The sequence below is a fragment of the Mycteria americana genome, chromosome Z (assembly GCF_035582795.1).
Source record: "Mycteria americana isolate JAX WOST 10 ecotype Jacksonville Zoo and Gardens chromosome Z, USCA_MyAme_1.0, whole genome shotgun sequence".
Taxonomy (NCBI): domain Eukaryota; kingdom Metazoa; phylum Chordata; class Aves; order Ciconiiformes; family Ciconiidae; genus Mycteria; species Mycteria americana.
Window position 1 is genome coordinate 6313887 of NC_134396.1, and position 20250 is coordinate 6334136.

At 36.6% G+C, this 20250-nt stretch overlaps 1 protein-coding gene across 3 annotated transcripts in view; it reads right to left on the minus strand.

Annotated features, from left to right (window-relative positions):
- The window catches only part of LMBRD2 (LMBR1 domain containing 2), a 29236-nt gene that overhangs the window by 3035 nt on the left and 5951 nt on the right, over nucleotides 1-20250 (minus strand). For 2 of the 3 annotated variants that reach the window (XM_075488541.1, XM_075488542.1), the window contains exons 2-16: nucleotides 18623-18852; nucleotides 18093-18172; nucleotides 16111-16206; nucleotides 15174-15341; nucleotides 14192-14402; nucleotides 9779-9853; nucleotides 9320-9433; nucleotides 8539-8722; nucleotides 7488-7669; nucleotides 6563-6696; nucleotides 6248-6353; nucleotides 5403-5500; nucleotides 3519-3622; nucleotides 2289-2335; nucleotides 335-437 (exon numbers count right to left, since the gene is read on the minus strand). In XM_075488541.1, coding sequence (XP_075344656.1) covers nucleotides 335-437; nucleotides 2289-2335; nucleotides 3519-3622; nucleotides 5403-5500; nucleotides 6248-6353; nucleotides 6563-6696; nucleotides 7488-7669; nucleotides 8539-8722; nucleotides 9320-9433; nucleotides 9779-9853; nucleotides 14192-14402; nucleotides 15174-15341; nucleotides 16111-16206; nucleotides 18093-18172; nucleotides 18623-18796 — 1876 coding nt within the window. In that variant the 5' untranslated portion in view covers nucleotides 18797-18852. The remainder of the gene's footprint in view (nucleotides 1-334; nucleotides 438-2288; nucleotides 2336-3518; nucleotides 3623-5402; nucleotides 5501-6247; nucleotides 6354-6562; nucleotides 6697-7487; nucleotides 7670-8538; nucleotides 8723-9319; nucleotides 9434-9778; nucleotides 9854-14191; nucleotides 14403-15173; nucleotides 15342-16110; nucleotides 16207-18092; nucleotides 18173-18622; nucleotides 18853-20250) is intronic. The other variant, XM_075488543.1, reaches the window with a different exon arrangement.

The following is a 20250-nucleotide window of genomic DNA, read 5'->3' on the forward strand; positions in this document are numbered from 1 at the left end:
CACTCCCAACTTCAAGACAAATCCTAAATAAAATCTCCTTGTTGACAACTGCTACTCTAATTGCAATCATTATATGTCCCATAAGAAGACCAAGTAATTGAGACTAGCCAGAATCTCCAACCTCAACTAGTTGAAGTGTTGAAGATGGGAAGAAATACAGCACTCTTTTCAGGTGTCTTTAATGGGCAAGATGGCACTGTGCCACAGAAGGGAATATATCATCTGAGACAAAAATGGACCTATTTGAAGCTATTCACACAGCCAGTGTTGTGCATACAAGATATTAAACCAAACCAAACCAAACCAAACTCCCTCCAAAACCCACAAAGCTTACGTCTATTGGTACTGGTCTCTGAGAAGCTGGATTCTTTTTGGTCTGTGTGGACAACTCTGTTTCTAGTGGAATCGTCTCTATTTCCATACCGCTCCTTCCATTCCTGGCAAAAAGAGAAAAAAGAAAACACAAGCAGTGAGGAAAAAGTAACACAACAAAAGCATACATAGCATGAAGAAATATTCCAGACCCACAATTTAGAGCTAATTGGTCAATCACATCAGACTATGGAAGTAATACTTTGAAAATGTTCCTGTTCCGTATCTTGATGTAGGAAGAATTTTTGTTTTGTTTTAAACTCAAGATATGTCCCTTCACTAAACCGGTTACCGTAACTGTTCTTTAGAAAAAAGACTTGCAGAAAACAAACTACATATTAAATCTGCACTCAAAAGTTCACTCAACTGCTCTAAGTTACGGTGGGAACGTTGCTTTTTTTGGTTTCTACTTCCATCTAGTGGCAGAATGGTAAAATAACCAGATGCAGATAGCACCAAAAAAACCATTCGGACAGACCATGTTTACTAAGCTGCTTGTTCTGTTGTGTTTCCATTCCATCAAGTTTTAGTATGTAAACATTTTAGTATGAAGTATAATGAAATATTGAAGAAGAAAATGTCTCATGCTTTTATTAGGAGACAACTTCATGTCTCAGAAGAAACTTTTCCAATAACTTTAACTTTCCAATAACTTTTCCAATAACTTTTCCAATAACTTTAATACGTTTCAGCTTCATATCTAGCTCCCAGATTATCGACTGGTAGGAACTGGTATATTCAAAGTTACTGTGCTAATTTGTGCCATATGTTACAGTTCTGAGCTGCAGAAGGATCAAGCATGTAATCATGATCCAGTAAAGCCCCAAAAGTTTCAAGAATGAATGTGTTACAGTATATAACGCAAACTTAAAAAACAGCTAACATCTGAAATGGAGTTTGCTGTTGAACTAAAATTATTGCTTAGTGTCAGATCATTTCAGTGTATACTAAATGCATCATGCATTTGCTATTATTTGGTTTCACAGCAAGTTCAGATTCTAAAATTATGAGATGGGGGTGAGACTATCAGAAGGTCTACGCAGTATTGACCATCATCCAGAAATGAAGTAGCCTCGAGCTTGAAAAGCCAAGAGGTTTTAGTCCCAGTATCATCTTGCCTTTCTGCAGAAAATATTTTTGCCTTCCTTTAGTCAGTTCATTTTTTGCATCCATCCTTTCGATTTATCTCTTTGATTGTGACTTCCCGTACTAAATTCCAAATGTTATAAATTAATGAAAAACTAAAGCTATAGTTAACTGAAGCTCCTTAAAATGAAGCTGCCTGAATTATTTTTTTTATTCGGATTGACGGCCTTCACAAATCTTTCAATTCAGTATGCACTTAAGTAGGATTTGAATCAAACACACGGTTACTCAGTGGTAACGGTATTAATTCTATCTTAAATGTAATTCCATGCTCTGGGGGAAAAAAAAAAAAAATCTGTGCAATTATTTTCCAATGAGCACACAAAGCAACGGGTAAGTTTGGGAGGAGCATACAGTCCCCATTTCAGTGAATATGATGACACTGCAACTGCAGTTACTTCAAGCAGAGCAGTATCAACATTAGAGATTGATTTCAGATCAAAGAGCCATTTCAGATTATTCTGCATCCTAGAAATCAGGACCCTTTTTAATGCTTGTTACATCTATTGGCATATACCCTTCTCACAGCACACTGAGTAACAAAAATTTCCAAGTAGTGTGACCACAATCACCCTATTATCCTTTAAAATTAAAATGTAAATTATTTCCCCCCCCCCAGCCAAGACTATTCTGCACGATTAAACTGATTCCATCAATTATTGGAGACTCATTTTCTTGTGAAACAGATCATGCTGAATTAAACAGCAACGGCAAAGCCTACCAGATATTGTAGTATCTTAATATTGTAATTAGCTAAAACAATCTCATACCCTTCTTCTGTTTTCACCTTCTTCCTGCCTTTGTCGTTTTCTTTTCTCTATAAATAAAAAAAAATTGTCTGAGCTCCATACAAGAAAAATCGTTACGAATATTTTTTTTAAACAAACAATAAAAATCCAAAGTTAACTAGCAAAGATTCTTATTGAAATAGATGGCTCATACAATTAAATAAAAACAAAAGACAAAGCTGCTTGGCTATCATTATGGAGTTTCCTATTAAAATGAATTCATCATGATGATATTTTGGGTCAAGGCATAATATTTGGATACCAGCTGGCAAAGTAAAAAAACCCCACTCTTAGAAATAGTTAGAAAAAGTGTGATGTTAAAAAGAAACTTGAGCATTATTGAATCAAAGTCTTGCTGAAGTTCTGTGAGGCCCAAAGTATGCCCCAAATAGTTTGTGTCCTTATCTGCTAAGAAGCTGGAAGTGTAACATCACAGTATCAAAGAAACAGTAACTTCTTGTTTAAGGGAATGAGAAACATTCCTCTTTCTCCAAAAAAAGAAATACTACTACTCTAAGTAAATCTAGGTTTTGGTTTTCATAAACTATGAAACGTGAATGAAAGTATTCCATAATACAATTGTATCCAGAGATTTTAATTTCTGAACATTTATTCAAGAAGCACAACAGCTTTTAACAACTGTCGAGAAACACTTTCAATAAAAATTAACATAAAAAAAATTAAAAAGCTCTCCAAAACAGTAGATAATTACAGCTCTACAGAACAACATGCTTTGTGTGATAAAACACAGCTGAAACAGCAAAAAATCCTAAAGGAAATGACAGAATTTGGGCAGCTCAATCAACACACTTAAACAAAGATTAAAATGAGTTTGTTGATGATAAAGACAATTTAAGTGCTAACTAACCTTTATGACAGATTGCACAAGCACCTGCTCAGATGTTATTAGATCAGTAATGACTTCAGAGGAGCACCACTTAACTGAAATGTAAAATATCTAGAAATATCTAAAGTTCAAATACTGGATGAGTAAAGATGATACTTTTACTTCAGATGTTAATGAAGTCTAGCACTGTTTATACAGCCTCCACAGTGCTCTAAGCCTATTTCATTTTGTGCAGTAGACTGCTTCAGTACAGTTTTCAAAATATTGACAAGCTATGGGGGTTTTTTTGTGTAACATTTCAGATAAGTTTAATGCAACAACATATTCTATTTTGCAGGAAGACTAGGATAGTGGACCTAACTTACCTCTTCTGATTAGCTCTTTTCCTTCATCAATCAAATCAGAGGTCATTTCACTATCCCCCATGAACTGCTGGAATCCCAAAAGATTCAAACAACGAGTTCCTAAACTGGTAAAAGCAGAAGGAGAAGCAATTTCCCTTGTTAATTTACAATTAATAGTTCAGATATATTACATTGCAAAATGTAAAACAAATTATTCAGAAATATATGGACAATTCAAGTAAAAAAAACATATAGAAGAAAAGACAGATTATTATACTAGCTGAGAAATCAGAAAATTCAGAACGGTGACACGTTCCTAAATCCAATTGAAAGTGATGGAATAATCCTATTCAAAAAGAGAGATAAAACTGTTTATAGTCTGAAAGTAGTGCAAATGATTTAATATAAGACAATTGCTTGAAATGTTCTCAGATATAACAGAATTTATACCTATGATATCTCATTGACTCTTCTTTACCAGAAGACAATTACTATAAAAATTCTGCCTATTATGATTTCTGCGTTTTTGAAACAGTAATAACATAGGAAAGCCACCTTCATCTCAGGTTTTGCTCAGGAGAAATGTGGCACACTCAAGCTGTAGGGATGCTGGCTGCCATTTTGGATACCCAATAGGCAGCAGTCAGATAGTGAGCTTGCTCCATCTTTTTTAAGCTAGTCCTGGAACTAGATAGCATGAAACCACTTTCACCTTTTCAACTTCACACCAGAGAACACAACTGCTGGTTTTGTTATTGTTTTCCTCTCTCCAACTGGAGTATCAATATCATGTTCAAAGTAAGCTTCACTGTATTTTTATGCTAAAAAGCTTTTTTCCTATACTATCTGAACTTTAAGACTGCTGGATTAAACAAGGGAGACAGCTTTCCTTGATAGATTTTAATTAAACATTCAGTTTTGCATGTATCTCAATTACTAGAGGGCATTAAAGTTCAAGCAAAGCAACTTCCTCTCCCTTAGTTTCTTTTCTTCCTTTTCACTATGACATGCAAGACCCAGGATCACCATGGACAAGAAGTCACACAAACTATTTTCTTGTCATTGGCTTTCCTGTTTGCTCTTCGTGGGTTTTTTCTGCCTCCACCACCACTTTGTCACCCAACCTAAAGGTAAGCAAGGAAAACCTAGGACTGGATCTTTGTTGTCTTACTATCTATGGAAGCACATAGGGTATTAATGGACATTCAAGGCATTTAACTACATGACTCAAAACATATACATTACTTCTGACTGAATGGTAATGCAAAATTGAAGAAGTGAACATAAATGTAGCCGAGCAACGTCAGATGAAAAGCATCTCATCCCTTACAGTGGTCAAAAGCAGATATTTTGAAATGTAAGGATACAGCAAGCATGTAACAGTATTTTCTGCAATTACCCTGCCAGCCTCCAACAAATTGTGGCTTAGGGAAACAAGATCAAATGATTTAAACCACTATGCCTTCAAACTGAAGACTGGTAACGGATCAGAAATTTGTTATGAGTCATGAGTTAGAAAGTTCATTACCTAAAGTTTCTGCTAATGTTTCTTAGTTTATTAGAAAACCTTGCTGAAAACATGGCCTCCTCATGGTAATTTTACTCTCAAAAGCAGAATCTGAATGTTTGTGGACTCCACGGTTTGAACAGATCAGACCTCAAAATCTAGGAATGAAGTTTAATGGGGAAAAACAACTCACAACTCAGTTATGAGTTAATACAATCAATATTCTTAAAATGTACATATTTCACATATATAAATAGCAATTTATTGTTTTAGTTTTTCCATTTTTATTAATATATCACAACCCAACTGCTGGAAGAGAAGTGAATCTCTTCCTGATTGCTGAAACTAATATTATTAATGTAAAGAAACATGGAGGATCTGTCTTGCAAATCACTTACCTAAAGTATGTGGCAATGCAGAGAATGACAACAAGCATTGGGTAATATATATAGAATCCATCTGCAATGAAGGACAGCACTCTCATGGATCCCATTATCTGGAAAAAAATCCACAAGGACAAGCTCTAATCAGATATATTCTACACATATCCATAAAGATTGTGCCATCTCACTGTTTTCACTCCACAACACACAAACACACAATCTTTTACAGTTACTGAAACATAGGTAAGTATTATCATCACAGATCTGTTTCAGACAGTTGACCCAGAATGCCCAGATAAAAAGGCCACCTCTAACAGTGTATCCACTTTGAGGCTTCTACAATGCTAGATCTTGTTGTCTCACCTATTCCAGAACCAGTTCAAACCTGGTGGATCTTTTCATCTGCTGTGAAGAGAGTCTTTGGACAACACTAAGAATCTACTCGCTAACAACAAAGATGTGAAATGTAACTTGCTGTCCTACAGAAATTGGTTGTTCAGTAAAACCAAACTCACTGGTTCATTGCCAAGCTAGGTTTGCTCCCCGTCTATAAAGATGTCCCATATGCTGAAGCCAGTGGCAGCTAAACTATTACGAAGTGAAGAACAGTCTGAACTCTTCAGCATAATACTTTACTTTCTTAGGATAAAGAGACCAAAACAGAAAAATTGAGCTATTGATGACTGCTGTGTAGCTAGCAATGATTACCAAACTCCTGGACTATAAGTAAGTATTTCTACCCTGTTTAATAGTAGTGAAAAGATTTGAATATCTGAATCTTACTATAAGAAGTATTCAAAAATATTTTGCCTATTCTCCAAACCATATAGAAGCCTCAAAACCACATTTTCTGTACTTACAGACGTATAAGCAGTTGGCTGAGTGTTTTTGTGAGAGATTGTTGCATCCATATGTGTCAAGCCCAAAAAGTTCAAGCATAATGGTGGAGTAAGACGGCAAAATAACCTGCACAAATGCAATAAGCAACAATATTTAAAACAATTTCTTGCACTAAAAATATTAAGAAATCATAACTAGATATACCACAGAATCATGATGTACAGCTCATTAGGATTTATACCCATATGATTATAAATGAAAGAATATAAAGTCTCATGGACATCTTCAATTGAGTATTTGACAGAAAACCTGCAAAATATATGCCACATACTCACATGCCACTGAAAAGGAGACTGTACGCATCTGTCTGATGATGTGAAGCTAAGTAGTAATAGTTAAATACACGGATCCTGAAGACAGTAGAGTAAACACAGATACTTAGGAAAAAGATGGTAAGAAAACAGGCCATCTGAGGGGGGGAAAAAAAAAGTTGTTTGAATGTAGAACTCTACTAAAGGTTTTAATGCATTCAGCACATAGTCTGTTCATGCAACAGGTTGACTGCAGTCTAATTTTTCATTTTGAGATGGGATGATAACTCTGAGAAGCTCTGAGAAGAGTTTCAGGAGTTTTTTTGACTAATTTAAATTGAGAATGATACTTGTAACATTGTGCACTTCACATAAGCTAACACAACTGACCCTAAGAATATTTATTCTACTTCTTTTTACTATGTAAACGAAAGTGCTGTAATTGCCTCGGTAATTACTATAACTGATTTGACATTTATTCCCACAGAAACTGATAAAAACAAGTGTTTTCAATTCAACCTATTTTGTTAGTATACCGGAATTTTTCAGCTCAGTACCTTTACTGATAAATTTGCACACACATATGCTAGCCACACTCGTGGCTAGATTTCTGGTCAGCAGCAAATTTCTGTTTAGGAAAGAGAGGTCACACACATGGTTGATTAGACACGAAGTCTAAACACCTAAGCTCCAAGCTAATGTTTCACAAATTACTCTACACATGATATTCAGCTCAACTGGGTCACACCTTCACCCCGTATTGGAGAGTTGTAAGAAGTGGCAAAAGGCAGACTCCCTCCACAGAAACAAAATTTAGTATTATATATTTTAGAGACCTTCTGAAAAGTTGACAGATTATTTAGAGACTTATTTTCAAATCAATCTGGTCTACTATTATTGTAATAACATTCTATCTAAAAAGATTTTTAAATGATTATCTCAAACTTACCTCTATGTATATATAATTATATGTCTTTTCTGCCAGCTGTATGAAAACTGCAAATAGTGATAAAACTGGTTTTGTGCTGAAAAATGTGCACTCTGACCACACAACAATTACAGAGAATGTGGCCAGAACAACTGCAAGCACCCTGTAAAACCATGGTCGTAGAAGACATTCCCAGTACCACTCTGGAAAAAACAAACACACGCATATCCAGAATGGGTTAATGAAAATTACACAACAAGAAACGGAACTCCCTCACAAAAAACATTATGAACTGCTTGCACGCATACCCTTAAAATCAAGGCTGGAATCTGTGGGGTCACACACTTAATTTCAGGGCTTTTCCAATGCCTCGAGATCTGGCTCAGCCCTAAGGAATCATATGCACAGCTGGGGAAAACAGGGTGGGATTTGAGAGGCAAAATTTGCAAATTGATTGGGGGGGTGGGGGATGTAGAACAGAACTCCTCACTTTTGGCCCAGATACTACGGGTAATCCCCTTTTGTTTGTTCATCTGTTACTCTCTCAGAAAGAAAGCTTAGGCTATAAAATCATGTTGTCCTACCCTTGGAAATAACTCATTGCTAGTGCACAACAAATTAGAAGTTAAAACACGATTAGGAGAAGCCACTTTCTAAAAAGATGCACAAGCAGCTGCATGTCCTAATGTCTGGTACAGTGCAGATGAAGAGTCCTTTCCTCTTTGCTTTACTGGAAGAGCAGTGCCACCTCAATAATATCCCACAAATGTAGAAGGTAGCCATGATCCAATAATTTAAAGTTGCTATTTTTCTTTCTTCTTCTAAGGCTTCCAAGTTTGTTATTGCTACTACAATACTACATATAACTGCTATTAAATTTGTAAAAATATTTAAGCTTATGGTCAAGAGCATAAATCAACACCTGGTGGCTATTCCATTACATAAATGCATTAAGATGCACATTCACTTCCCTCTACTGTAACTGAACTTTTTACATAAAACAATCAGTTCTTCTTACAAAACGGTACCAGTTACTCCTTTACATATCCAAAATCTGCATGACAGAACTTACCAACAGTTGGTGTGTAGAAATACTGAATAATTTTATTCTCTGGTTCCTGGGAATGAAACGTATGAACAAACTGTCGAGTTGCACTGGTTTCATTTTTTGCCACATCTTCTAGGTAAAACGCTTGTTCTAGAAGAATTTGCCACTGGACCTGTGTACGACGATGTCTCTGTACTGAATAGATTACCTGTAATAAATTCCAAAAAATTATGGTTACAACATACTTGTTTCAAGAAACGAGAGAAAAGCTTTGCAAAAACCCTTAAAAACGTCTACATTACAGAATTGCGAAGACTAATTCTGTATACTCACAAAAGCAGGCAGTTAATTCTCTAAATATGTAAATCATAAGAGGGCTACATATACGATTCCTGAGTTTTGCCGTTCTTTCATCACAATCTATCTGTAGCAATAACAGCCTACTTCTTCTAGCATACCACTTTATTTTTGCATCTTAGTGAATACCAAGCTTTTACTACAATTTCTTTTTTAGAATGCCCTGCCGATCAGCCATTACAAGGCTTACACACAGACAGTTAAAAACACTGTCAAGATACAATGCAAAAAGAACACTTCTTATACATCCAGAAATTTGATGTGGACATCACTTGGGATATTAAACTTCTATGTTTTCTTTCACTGATAAAAGTTTCTGTTAAGCAGCAATCCCAAAACCCACTATACTCAGCAATTTAGGTAAAGTGCATTGAAAAATCTTTGTTTGCCTAGCATTTACTCTCATTACATTAGCGTAAGTGAGGCATTCTCTCATTTATTAATATACCTGCTTGTGAAGTTTGACCAAACTTTTTTCACTTGGGTAACTGTTCTGTCTTTCATCAAAATCTTCATAATCGTCCATGTTCCTACCCATTCTTTCCTGGTACTCAGTAGGACACTGGAAGGAAAAGAGAAACTTAACTGGAAGATGAAGGAGTAACAATTGCTCTTTGTTAATTATTTGTAAATGTTTGGGGCATTTCATGCAACTGAAAAGCTCACTCTAAGCATAGATTTTTCTGTTTCTAAAATACTACGTATGTCAAAATTCAGCAGATGATTACATACATCACAAGAAAGCATTCCACAAAGAATTTCAACTCAAAGTCTGGTCAGAAACTCACAAGATGCCAATTAGAGGTTTTATGTTAAGGGGAAAAGAAAATAACATACAACTATTCAGTAGGTGCAGGAAGCACCCCCTCCCATGAACAATCATGGCTGAAGATGAGCAATTTGTTACCTTTTTCAGTATTGTATCGACACATTTTCTCAAAGGGTGGTTATACTTGATACTCTCACTTACTTTACGGACTTCCTGTTGCGAAAAAAAATAAAGAGTTGTTCCATTACGTTACATAGATTAAAAAATTTTACAGGGTCAGATAAGAGTCCCAGCCCTCCCAATGGAAAAGATAATCATCAGAGCTTAAAAACAATAGAACCTCCTAAAAGCCACGGCTTTACTAGGCATCTAAAAAAAGTTAATTGAAGGAGTATTTATAAAGAACATATATGTATTTTTTAAAAAACCTCATGATGTCAGTGTGCAAACATTACTCTGTGAACGTGTGGAGGATTGGTTTCTATGCATGAATGTTGAAATGGAAAATACTTTCTTGGTTTAGTTGTAGGTAAAGAGCAGGCGTTTCTATCTTACCTGGTTTAGTTTCACTTTTATTACTTTAAGCAGCTTGATGAATATCATTTTACACTACTTCATTTTATATCGCACTCACATTTATCTCCACATAGCTCACTCCTGAGACCATCTGGCATTTATCAGTAATAAAAAGATGCTACCTAACAGCTAGCTAAGCTGTGTCACAACTGGCTCTAGCAGCTTATCAGGCTTAGTGAGAACTAGATTTTATTCTTCATCCTACTGGCAATCCATAGATAACCTTTTGATGCTCTTTTGTTGTTGTTACAAACAGCACTTTAAAAAAAAGATGTAAGTTCTAGAGTCTGGAGGACAGAAATAATTGTAAAGGCTTAGAAATCTTGTCAAATAGGATGATTAGCAGACAGAAGAATTGTATTTGTTTAGTATGACAAGGGAGGCTAAATGGATATAGACAGTCCTTCAGCATATAAAAGGTTGTTCTAACAGATGACTATCAGCAATTCTGGATTCCTGCTGAATCTCCTGACGGAATGATCACAAGAGATCTCACTAGTCTGTGCAAAGAATTTTTCATTTTGTAGTGGGATTATGAAAAACAAACAAACAAACAAAATTTCACAAGAATGTCTGTAAGGGTCAATCCTAACATGTTCAGCCCTGTCAAGTAGAGCACTGGACTGGAAAAAAATTAAAAATAAAAAATTGGGAAGTATCCTCCAGTACTAGTTTCTTGTGTTTTCAGAATCTCTGGTAAAAGAAGAAAACAAAAGCCTAAACAAAAGTAGGTGAGAGCTAAAATTCTGTGACTTGACACAGCAGGAATTTGCAATATTTACAATCAAGTTCTCAGAGTCAGCACTGGTATTCTTAAAAATTTTTAAACATTTTTCACACACTTCAGTGTTCCTACCTAGTTTGAAAATAAAATATTGGCCACGATTTCTAAGGCACAGTGCAACTGTTTCTAGACTGAAAGGAAAAAAAAGTGTGTGTGTGGGGGGAAGTGAAGTGCCAAACCTTGAAACAAGGTTTTATGATGCATTAACAATATACTATATTTTATGTTGTTGTTGTGGTTTTGGCTGGGACAGAGTTAATTTTCTTCCTAGTAGCTGGTATAGTGCTGTGTTTTGGATTTAGGATGAGAACAATGTCAATAACACACTGATGGTTTAGTTGTTGCTAAGTAGTGCTTACACTAGTCAAGGACTTCTCAGCTCCCCATGCTCTGCCAGGTGCGCAAGAAGCTGGGAGGGGGCACAGCCAGGACAGCTGACCCCAACTGGCCAAAGGGCTATTCCATACCACACAACGTCATGCTCAGTATAGAAACTGGGGGGAGTTGGCCAGGGGGCAGTGGGGATGGGCTGAGCATCAGTCAGCGGGTGGTGAGCAATTGCATTGTGCAGCACTTGTTTTGTACATTCTTTTATCATTATTATTATTTTCTCTTCCTCTGCTGTCCTATTAAACTTGCTTTATGTCAGCCCATGGGTTTTACTTTTTTTTTTCCCTGATTCTCGCCCCCACCGCACCGGGGGGGGGGGGGGGGGGGTTTTAAGCGAGCAGCTGTGAGGTGCTTAGTTGCTCACTGGGTTTAAACCATGACAGTTGTGTATGACATAACCTCAGAATCTGTCAGTCACCCCACCTGACTTAAAGGATAATGTAGTACAAGACAGCAGCCTAGTACAAGACCTCTTTTCAGGGAAGTTTGCTGCCTCCCTGGGGCTTGAATTAGGGACATCATCCCAAGACTGAAGAGCTTAGTACAACCTTCAGACTACCACCCGTTCCTGCTCTGTCACGTGGGTACTAATGATGTCACAACAAAAATTCTGAGGTCAATTAAAAGAGATTTCAGCATGGGAAGCATGCTAAAAAATTCAGGAGCACAGGTAGTGTTTTCCTCAATCCTCCCACTAACAGGGGGAGACTTTGGAAGAAACAGGCAAGACCAGGATATCAATATCTGGCTCCAGAAGTGGTGCCTCTGCCAAAATTTTGAGGAAGAGCCATGGAAGAGCCTCCGAGGCACAAGGTATGCTGCGTTTAAGGGGACAGAATAGAACCGAACAGATTATTTTCTGTTGGAGGGGATGTACAACAATCATCTAGTCCAACTGCCTGACCACTTCAGGGCTGACCAAAAATTAAGCACGTTGTTAAGGGCCTTGTCCAAATGCCTCTTAAACACTGACAGGCTTGGGGCATCAACCACCTCTCTAGGAAGCCTGTTCCAGTGTCTGACCACCCTCTCAGTAAAGAAATGCTTCCTAATGCCCCGTCTAAACCTCTGCTGGCGCAGCTTTGAACCAGTCCCACACATCCTATCACTGGATACCAGGGAGAAGAGATCAGCACCTCCCTCTCCAGGCTCTTAATAATTTGCTTTAACTTTTGGTCAGCCCTGAAGCAGTCAGGCAGATGGACTAGATGATCATTGTAGGTCCCTTCCAACTGATATATTCTGTTCTACTCGAAGTACTAGCCTGGTAAACGAAGTTTTTGTTGCTCATTTTCGAGTAAGTTTTGTAGTTATGTCCCACTCAGATGTTTTTAGCAATTTCTTCAAAATGCTATTACTGAAGAATGAAGATTCTACTATTATTTTATGTTGACGTATCACAGAAGAAGTTACCACTCTCCCTTACAACTCTTGAGAAGTATTATTTCCAAGCCATAGTATCGGAGCAGCAGAACAGAGAACAGCTATTTAACGGGTTGCATTTCCATTCCATTCTTGAACTACATTAGAGCCTATTGCTCACTCACAAATAACAATATGGTCTCAAAAAAACCTCTCTGAAAAAAAACAATGATGTATATATTCTCTTCTCAAAAGGCACATAGCACAGTCCTGCAAATCCAACTTGGAAACTCTTCTCAAGATTCCAGAAGTAAGCTGGGAGCAGAGCATAAAAGCAGACATACACAATTTGCATGAACACTAGTGAAACTGTACATTATATTTTCAAGTTCACTCTGGAATATTATTCATTAGTGACCAATATCAATCGAGAACGGTCAATAAAAGAATAAAACCAACAAATAATGGTGTGAGAAACTGAAAGAGTTCATGTCTCAAACATTGTGGTGAGGCAAGGCGCTATTTGCATGGCAATGCACGGGGTGGGGGAGAGCAGGAGCAGGATGTGGAGAGCGCATCGGAGGATGCACGGTTCCGGGTTCCGACAGACCTCACCACATATGGCCGGAGGTCACACAGAGTTGATATGAAGAAGGGGCTTGCGACCACCACCCTCCCGCAGCGCCTGCACAGAAGATTGAGAACTTTCTAGAGCAAGAACCATGTAAGTTGTGAAGGGGAGTACCTGGAGGTGGATACTAGCCTATAAGAGATGCCCTCCAGGGAACCACGTGCGTGCCCACCACTGGAGGATTGCCGCGTCTGTCATCGTCATTGCGGGATCGAAGGGTGGTGATACTTTTTCTTTCTCTTTCCTCCTCTCTTCTCCTTTCCTTTTCTCGCTTCTCTCTTCCTCTACTCTTCCAATATATGCAAGTTTGGAATAGATTGTGACGGGTTGCCCGGAAAATAGCTCCATTGCCAAATCGCCTCTGTTAGTTTGTTGAGCTTGCCAGTTCGTTAAGTTTGTCCTTTTGTTGAATTCACCAGTTAATAAAGTTGCTGGCCAGACTGTTCCTCTGAGTCATTGCTGTGACTCTACCGACCAAGCGGCTCTGCCAAGCGGAGATCGGCCTTTGTCGGTACACAAACCGTTGGGGAATCAAAAAGATTCACCCATCTCGCAACCCACTGAGTGGGACGAGACAAATGGCTATCAAGTTGCCAAGTTCTTCACATCAGGGACTATTTCTCTTTTGATTTTTACACAGGATCGAGTGTCATCAAGTGGCACACTATGATGATTTTCTTAATTCACTGATATTTCACAGTAAGTCCCTGCTACTTATGTTTTCTTGCCACAAGTGCCCAACACTAAGAAATTCAGAGATGATTAACAGCAACCTTCACTTATTTCAGAGCGAAAACTATTTACTTACCTCCATAATATCCTCTAAATTCTCCTCTGCATCTGCTTTTTCAGTCATCAGTTTGGCAGCTTTGAAATAGGTCTTCATGAGTAGATAACCCCTCTTGGCCCCATTCCAGTGAGAACGGGGAATTTCCACCAAACCATAACCCAAAAGCAACACAAGAAGAAAGAGACCCCAGGTGTTTGCAGCAGCTATCCCAATAGTCTGAAGTTGGTTCCTAAGGAAAAAACCAATAGCAAAAACAAAAAAGAAAAACAACATCCTCCTACCCTACCCACAAGAAAGCAACCTTGAAGTATCTATGCACCAATATGGCTTTCAAGTTTACAGGAACAGACTTGGCATCATCTGTAATTCTTGCCTAGGGCCAGTCTGCTACTTGGCCATATTCAAAGCTGCCCTGATTTTTCTGTATCTCCCCATGTTTCTTCCCTCTCTGGAGGGAAGACAAAAATGTTTGTTCTCAAAGGAGTATACTCCTTTTGGAAACAACCTGAACTTAGCAAATCTATTGAAAGTTAGGCACATGACAGTGTTTACTACTGTATCTAGTATGGAAGACCATTAGCAATGTTATAAATACCAAGTATTTTAACTTACCTTATGGCCTTTAAGAAGAATCTACAATAGACAGAAGTGCTACACAGGAAATACTGACACAGACTTTTTGAAAGATGTTATTCTGAAAACACTGAGAAAGTTTCTGCACTAACATTGCAAATGCATTTGCAGGGAGAAAAAAACCCCATTGCAAATATAAGAGGATTCCTCTGCTGCACATATCAAAATCAGAAAAATCAAAAGTCAAATTTCTATAAATAGTCAAAAAATCCCTTTTTATAACGAAGTTAACAAAACTTCCCAACTGCCTAGCAAAAATCACACCAACTAAAACTGTTTTTTAAAAAAGACCTATTTCATCTACAGAAGAAGTTACCCATGACAATTTCATAAGAACTCATGCAAGTGCTTACAACATCATTCTTACCATTGTAAATTGAAGTTTGGGTTTACAGCCACATATATTAAAAATGCTCCAAAAATCAGCAAGTAAGTGCCATAATAGATTGCATTCTCAATCAATGCAGTTTTAATCTTTCCAGTAATGGAGAACCCTCCTGATCTAGCATATGACTGCATGAAAGGTAGCAGAATCCTAGAAGGAAAGCAAACAAAACCAAACCACATCAGCCAACCAAAAAAAAAAAAATTAGTTTAGCAGTGGCAGGATACTGAGACAGGGGTCTTTAAGCTAAAGACTCCCAAGCCAAGCTTCTAACAAAATTAGCTAGTTATGTTTTTGTTGTAGATGTACTGGTCTGAGGGCAAACCTTAAACAAGCTGCAGATAAAAACAATAGAGTTAGCTTTACTATGAAAAATCTGTGTTAACTGAGAACACACTACCAACCCTGACATTCTTGACTGAGCTGCAAAAATAATTATTTGATGATAGGTTGGTCAGAAATCACACATCAATCTAAGCCAAAAGCACAGACAATCTGTTTGCTGTAGCTATATGTATAGCTTTATAAAGTATATCCAATAAAACCAAACAATTTACAATATTAGTCAAAAATTACTCTATTTATTCATGGATTTATTTTGGTGTCCTGTTCCCTAAAACTAATTTTTTTTTTTTAGACAATCTATCCATAAACACCCCTATGTGTAAATTGCTCAGTTTCAACTATAAAAGTAAACCAAAAGTAAACAGCTGCCACCTGAAAAGGAGAAAAAAAAAATGTATGCTCAATTTAGTACAGTAATTATTGGAGAAATTTCACTGCTAGCAAATAATACATGATTAGACAGCTCTGTGGAATACTGATACGTATTATTAAAGAGTATGCTATGACTTAAGATGTTGCACTTAGAAATTATACCTATATCATAGTCTTTACCATATTCTTTTGCCTTACTTACCATGTTAAAAACTGCGACGTCCAATATACAACACGCCAGAAAATTGGCATAATTCCATTTGGAATATAACTCCATGGTTTGAAACATTTTTGCTTGCTGTAACAATGTAAAGAAGCCTATTTTCAGTTGTAGGGCCAAGAGTATAAAAAACATTTTCTATAAATTCCCCTATCTAGTAAGGTCTTTCAAAATAACACAGAAGTAATACACTACTATTTGAGTAAGTAGTCAACCATCAACCATCTCAGAAGAAATTAAACTGAATCACCACTTAAAAATATTTATCATTCTCCTCACCACAAATAACATACCTGGACAAGACAGCTTTCTTAGAGAAAAAAACAGTAGCTTAGAGACAAAAGAGAAATAAGCAATTAAGCAATTTAAAGTTACAATTTTTCTTTTTGGGCAGGAAGTACTTTCTTCATGCAAAGAAAAAAACATTTCTGTAGACAGAAGACCATCCAACTTTAGTTAGTGCAGCAGGTTTTTAAAACATATCTAGGGACCCCATCACCTAGCTCTACTACCTAGAGCATTTAGTGCTAAAAAAAGTGTGTTAGTTGTTTCTTCTGTCACCCAGCTGGATTTAGTGGGGCTTATATAAACTTTGACTTTTTGAGCCAATACTTTTGTGACAGGTAGCGTTTGCTTCAGAAGACCAGACAAGTCATCAGAGCCTTTTAGTAAAACAAGAGGAAAAGGCAAAGTGCCCATCCGCACTAAGACACTTTGGTTTTTTTTTTCCCCACACCTGTCTGGGTAATGAAGCAATGGTGAGTCAAGGGGCAATACAGACAATTTAATAGGAGTATCTATTGAGAAATAATTGGTGTTTTCCAGGGTCAAACTAGTTAAGCCCGAATTGTGAGTTTTTATGTACACAACCTAAATATTTTCAAAACTAGGAAATTACTATAGAATGACAGGTAGTGTGACTAAAGGTTTCAAACAAAGTTTTAAGATCTGAGCTGCACCAACACAGTATCTGCTCAATTACTAAAGTTGATATTTCTATTTGATATACTCAAGTCATATACTACAGTATAACATCTATCAGCATGTTCTGAAACTACAGGTAAATTGAAAGGCTATTGAACAGTTTTCAAATTGTGTATTTACCTAACTATGTTTAATCAACGTACACTGAGTGGTCTTAAATAAAGGGTAAAATGTCGTGCCACTAAGAATGGCATGTTACTGTTCTTCCACGGATATACAACAACCAGATAGCCTCTGCTTTGGGGCAACAAAACTGGCAATACATTGCATGGACGTATTAACTGACAACTTAAATGCACTAATCGTATTAGATAACTACACTGCACATACCAACAAGATGTGGAAATAGCCACTAGAGGCTAAAGAACGAGCAGCCATGGAAAGAGCCCACATTCGCCTACATTTCCCATGTTTTAGGGATTACTTCTTTTCTGCCAGAAGACAGTGAGGAGGCTATTGTTACTTTGGTAGAATATAGTCCATTTCAGATAACTCCAATTACTCTATATATGCAATTATAATAAGCAATTAGATATGCTGCTTACATATAAGACAAGCCTCCTAATTTCATTCCTAAAGTATAAAATCAGATTTTCAGATCTAAAGTCTTTAAGATTGTGAAGAAAAGGTAAGCATTCACCAAGGCCTCTCCTCATAGATAACCAAGGTTGCTTGAAAAGCTTAGTTCTGTTGCTTTAACAACAAAATAGAAGAAATCTAGCATGAAATTAAAAAAAACAAAAGAGGAATATTTAGGTAATTAGTTAGAACTACTGTATAAATTACTACCAATAGATGCAGATGCACTCTTCTTCACGTCTTCCATCACTCTCCTGTATGCTTACAATCTTCAAATGTCATATCACACAGATAACACTTGTTTATTAGTCTTAAAAACACAGTACGCTCCTATCATTTAAAAAAAGAAAATCATAAAATACTTTAAAAATAGTCTAATGAAGAAAACATATAGCTGATACCTTGGAGCAAGAGTAACGTAAGAGCCATTACTTTCTGCAGGGCTGGAGTTAACAGCAAGTTTGCACCGATTATATATAGTCTAAAAGACAATTAATTTTATATCAGTGACCAGAAAAAGGTACAGCATTTATTTAAAAATACTAAGTCCTATTTTTAAAGACATTTCCTGTACTCCAGGTTTACATTTGGGAGCAATTATACTAGTAAACCCTCAAAACAACATGCCATCTGCAGGATAAGTAAGTAAAAAACTGGAAGTGTTTTTATGTTGCCTAAACATAAAAAATTTGCTATAAACAAATAATGAAATTTTGAAACATTTGATTTGTTATCTGATGAGATCAACAAAAAATAAAATTAATTGTAAACAGACAGTGTCATGCAAAAAGTTAACAAGTGTTTAGTTTAATAAGATAACTATTTGGAAAATGAATTTGTTGCTTAAGATATTGTCTTCTGAAATTATGATTAAAAAAAAAAAAAATACACATTTTACACAACTAAGCAGAAAATCTCACAAGTTTCTTACCGTGCTGACATCCAGAGGCAGTATAAATACAATAAGAAAGCAAAGATACCAAGCCAATAATGTTGCTATGATCACCAGCCTATGCTGTTTCTTGAAGTCTCCATACCGATGAAGTAGGAACAAGGCCAGAAAAAACACAAATACTATCTCAAGGCCCAACGCTGCACCACTCATTATTGAAAGTTCACCCCAGCCACACAGCGCAGCTCACTTAAGAAAGCAGATCAGAACTGTAAGACAAAAAGACATTTAATTACATTAAAATCTCTGAAAGACATTTATGCAGAAAAGAGTTGTTTAACAGACATTTTTAAACATATTAATAAACTTTTCTTATTTCATGACAAGAACCTGATCAGATGAAGAACAAGATTTTCAGCAAGGTGCTTTAAAGTCCTCTGCAGAAATCAAAATATCATGTCATTCCAATTTTGTCATTTCTGGGAACATATTAGGACAACTCCTCTTTACCTTCTTGATATACAATAGATCCAAAAGTCAAATCTCTGTCCTTGAGTAAGACTATAAGCCTACCTTTTAAGTCCAGTATAAATTTCAAAAGAAAATCTATTCTGCTCTTTTTTTTCTTCTAGAAGAAATCAACTAATTTGGACAAAGGGTTAAATGTTTGAATTAAGTGTTTCTGGAAAGCTTTGTTAACAGACCATTCCTCAACTACGCATTTAAATTCTGCACTCAGAGTTAACAGAGCATAAAAAATAGAGCAAAGTATACGTTAGTCTACTTGGGATGTACCTCTTTTAGGGTTCAAATTTCATGTAATAAGAGGCAACATACTAGCTAATTCACCTTCCTACCCCTCTTCTGTTCTTCAGAGAAACAAAGGTCTCCATTCATTCATTATTACTCTTGCCATGATATATTTTTGCTTTGCTCATCCTTCTGGGTTTAGTTACTCTGTGTTAGAGTCAGGACTGCTAGAAATGCCTAGGAAGTCTACACATCTTTGTACAGGCATGTTATTATGCAAAGGGCCAGCGAGCTGCACATATTCTATTACAGAAAATTTCACTGACTTGTTACATCATTGGTTAAACTGCTTCTGACCTTTTCAATAAGCACCATTTTACCACGGGCGCTTCACACATTAAAAAAAAAAGTTATTAAAGCAGTTAACCTGCTCAGGTTGATTTGCTTCTCCATCAAGATTACCATTTTAGCTGGCTTGATTTAACTGAAATAGTTTTTGCTATGGCTTCCCCACTGTTGTATTTTCAGTGCTTTCACTTTTCACTGGAAATTTAGAGATTTAGAAGAAATGCTACTACTAAAATTTCCATCAATTTTAAATCCCTTCATAATTTGTTAAAGTGAATCATTTCCTTTACTAATTTCAGTACACTGCTTAAGCACATCTGTTATGCATGAGGGCACAAACAGTGAAAATTATCTTATTTCCACTAAAAAATTCCCAAGTTTGTGATGGCAGTACTTCATTGAGGACATGCAGGACAATTACCCTGTGATTTTTTCCCTGCAGATTTGTTTCCCCTCATTTTGCTACTTTCATATTTAATTTCCAAATAGTGAGAGCAGTCTGTTTACTCCATGTCAGCTGTTATACACAGAGCATCCCATACTCTGAAAATAGCTTGAGTTACATTGTT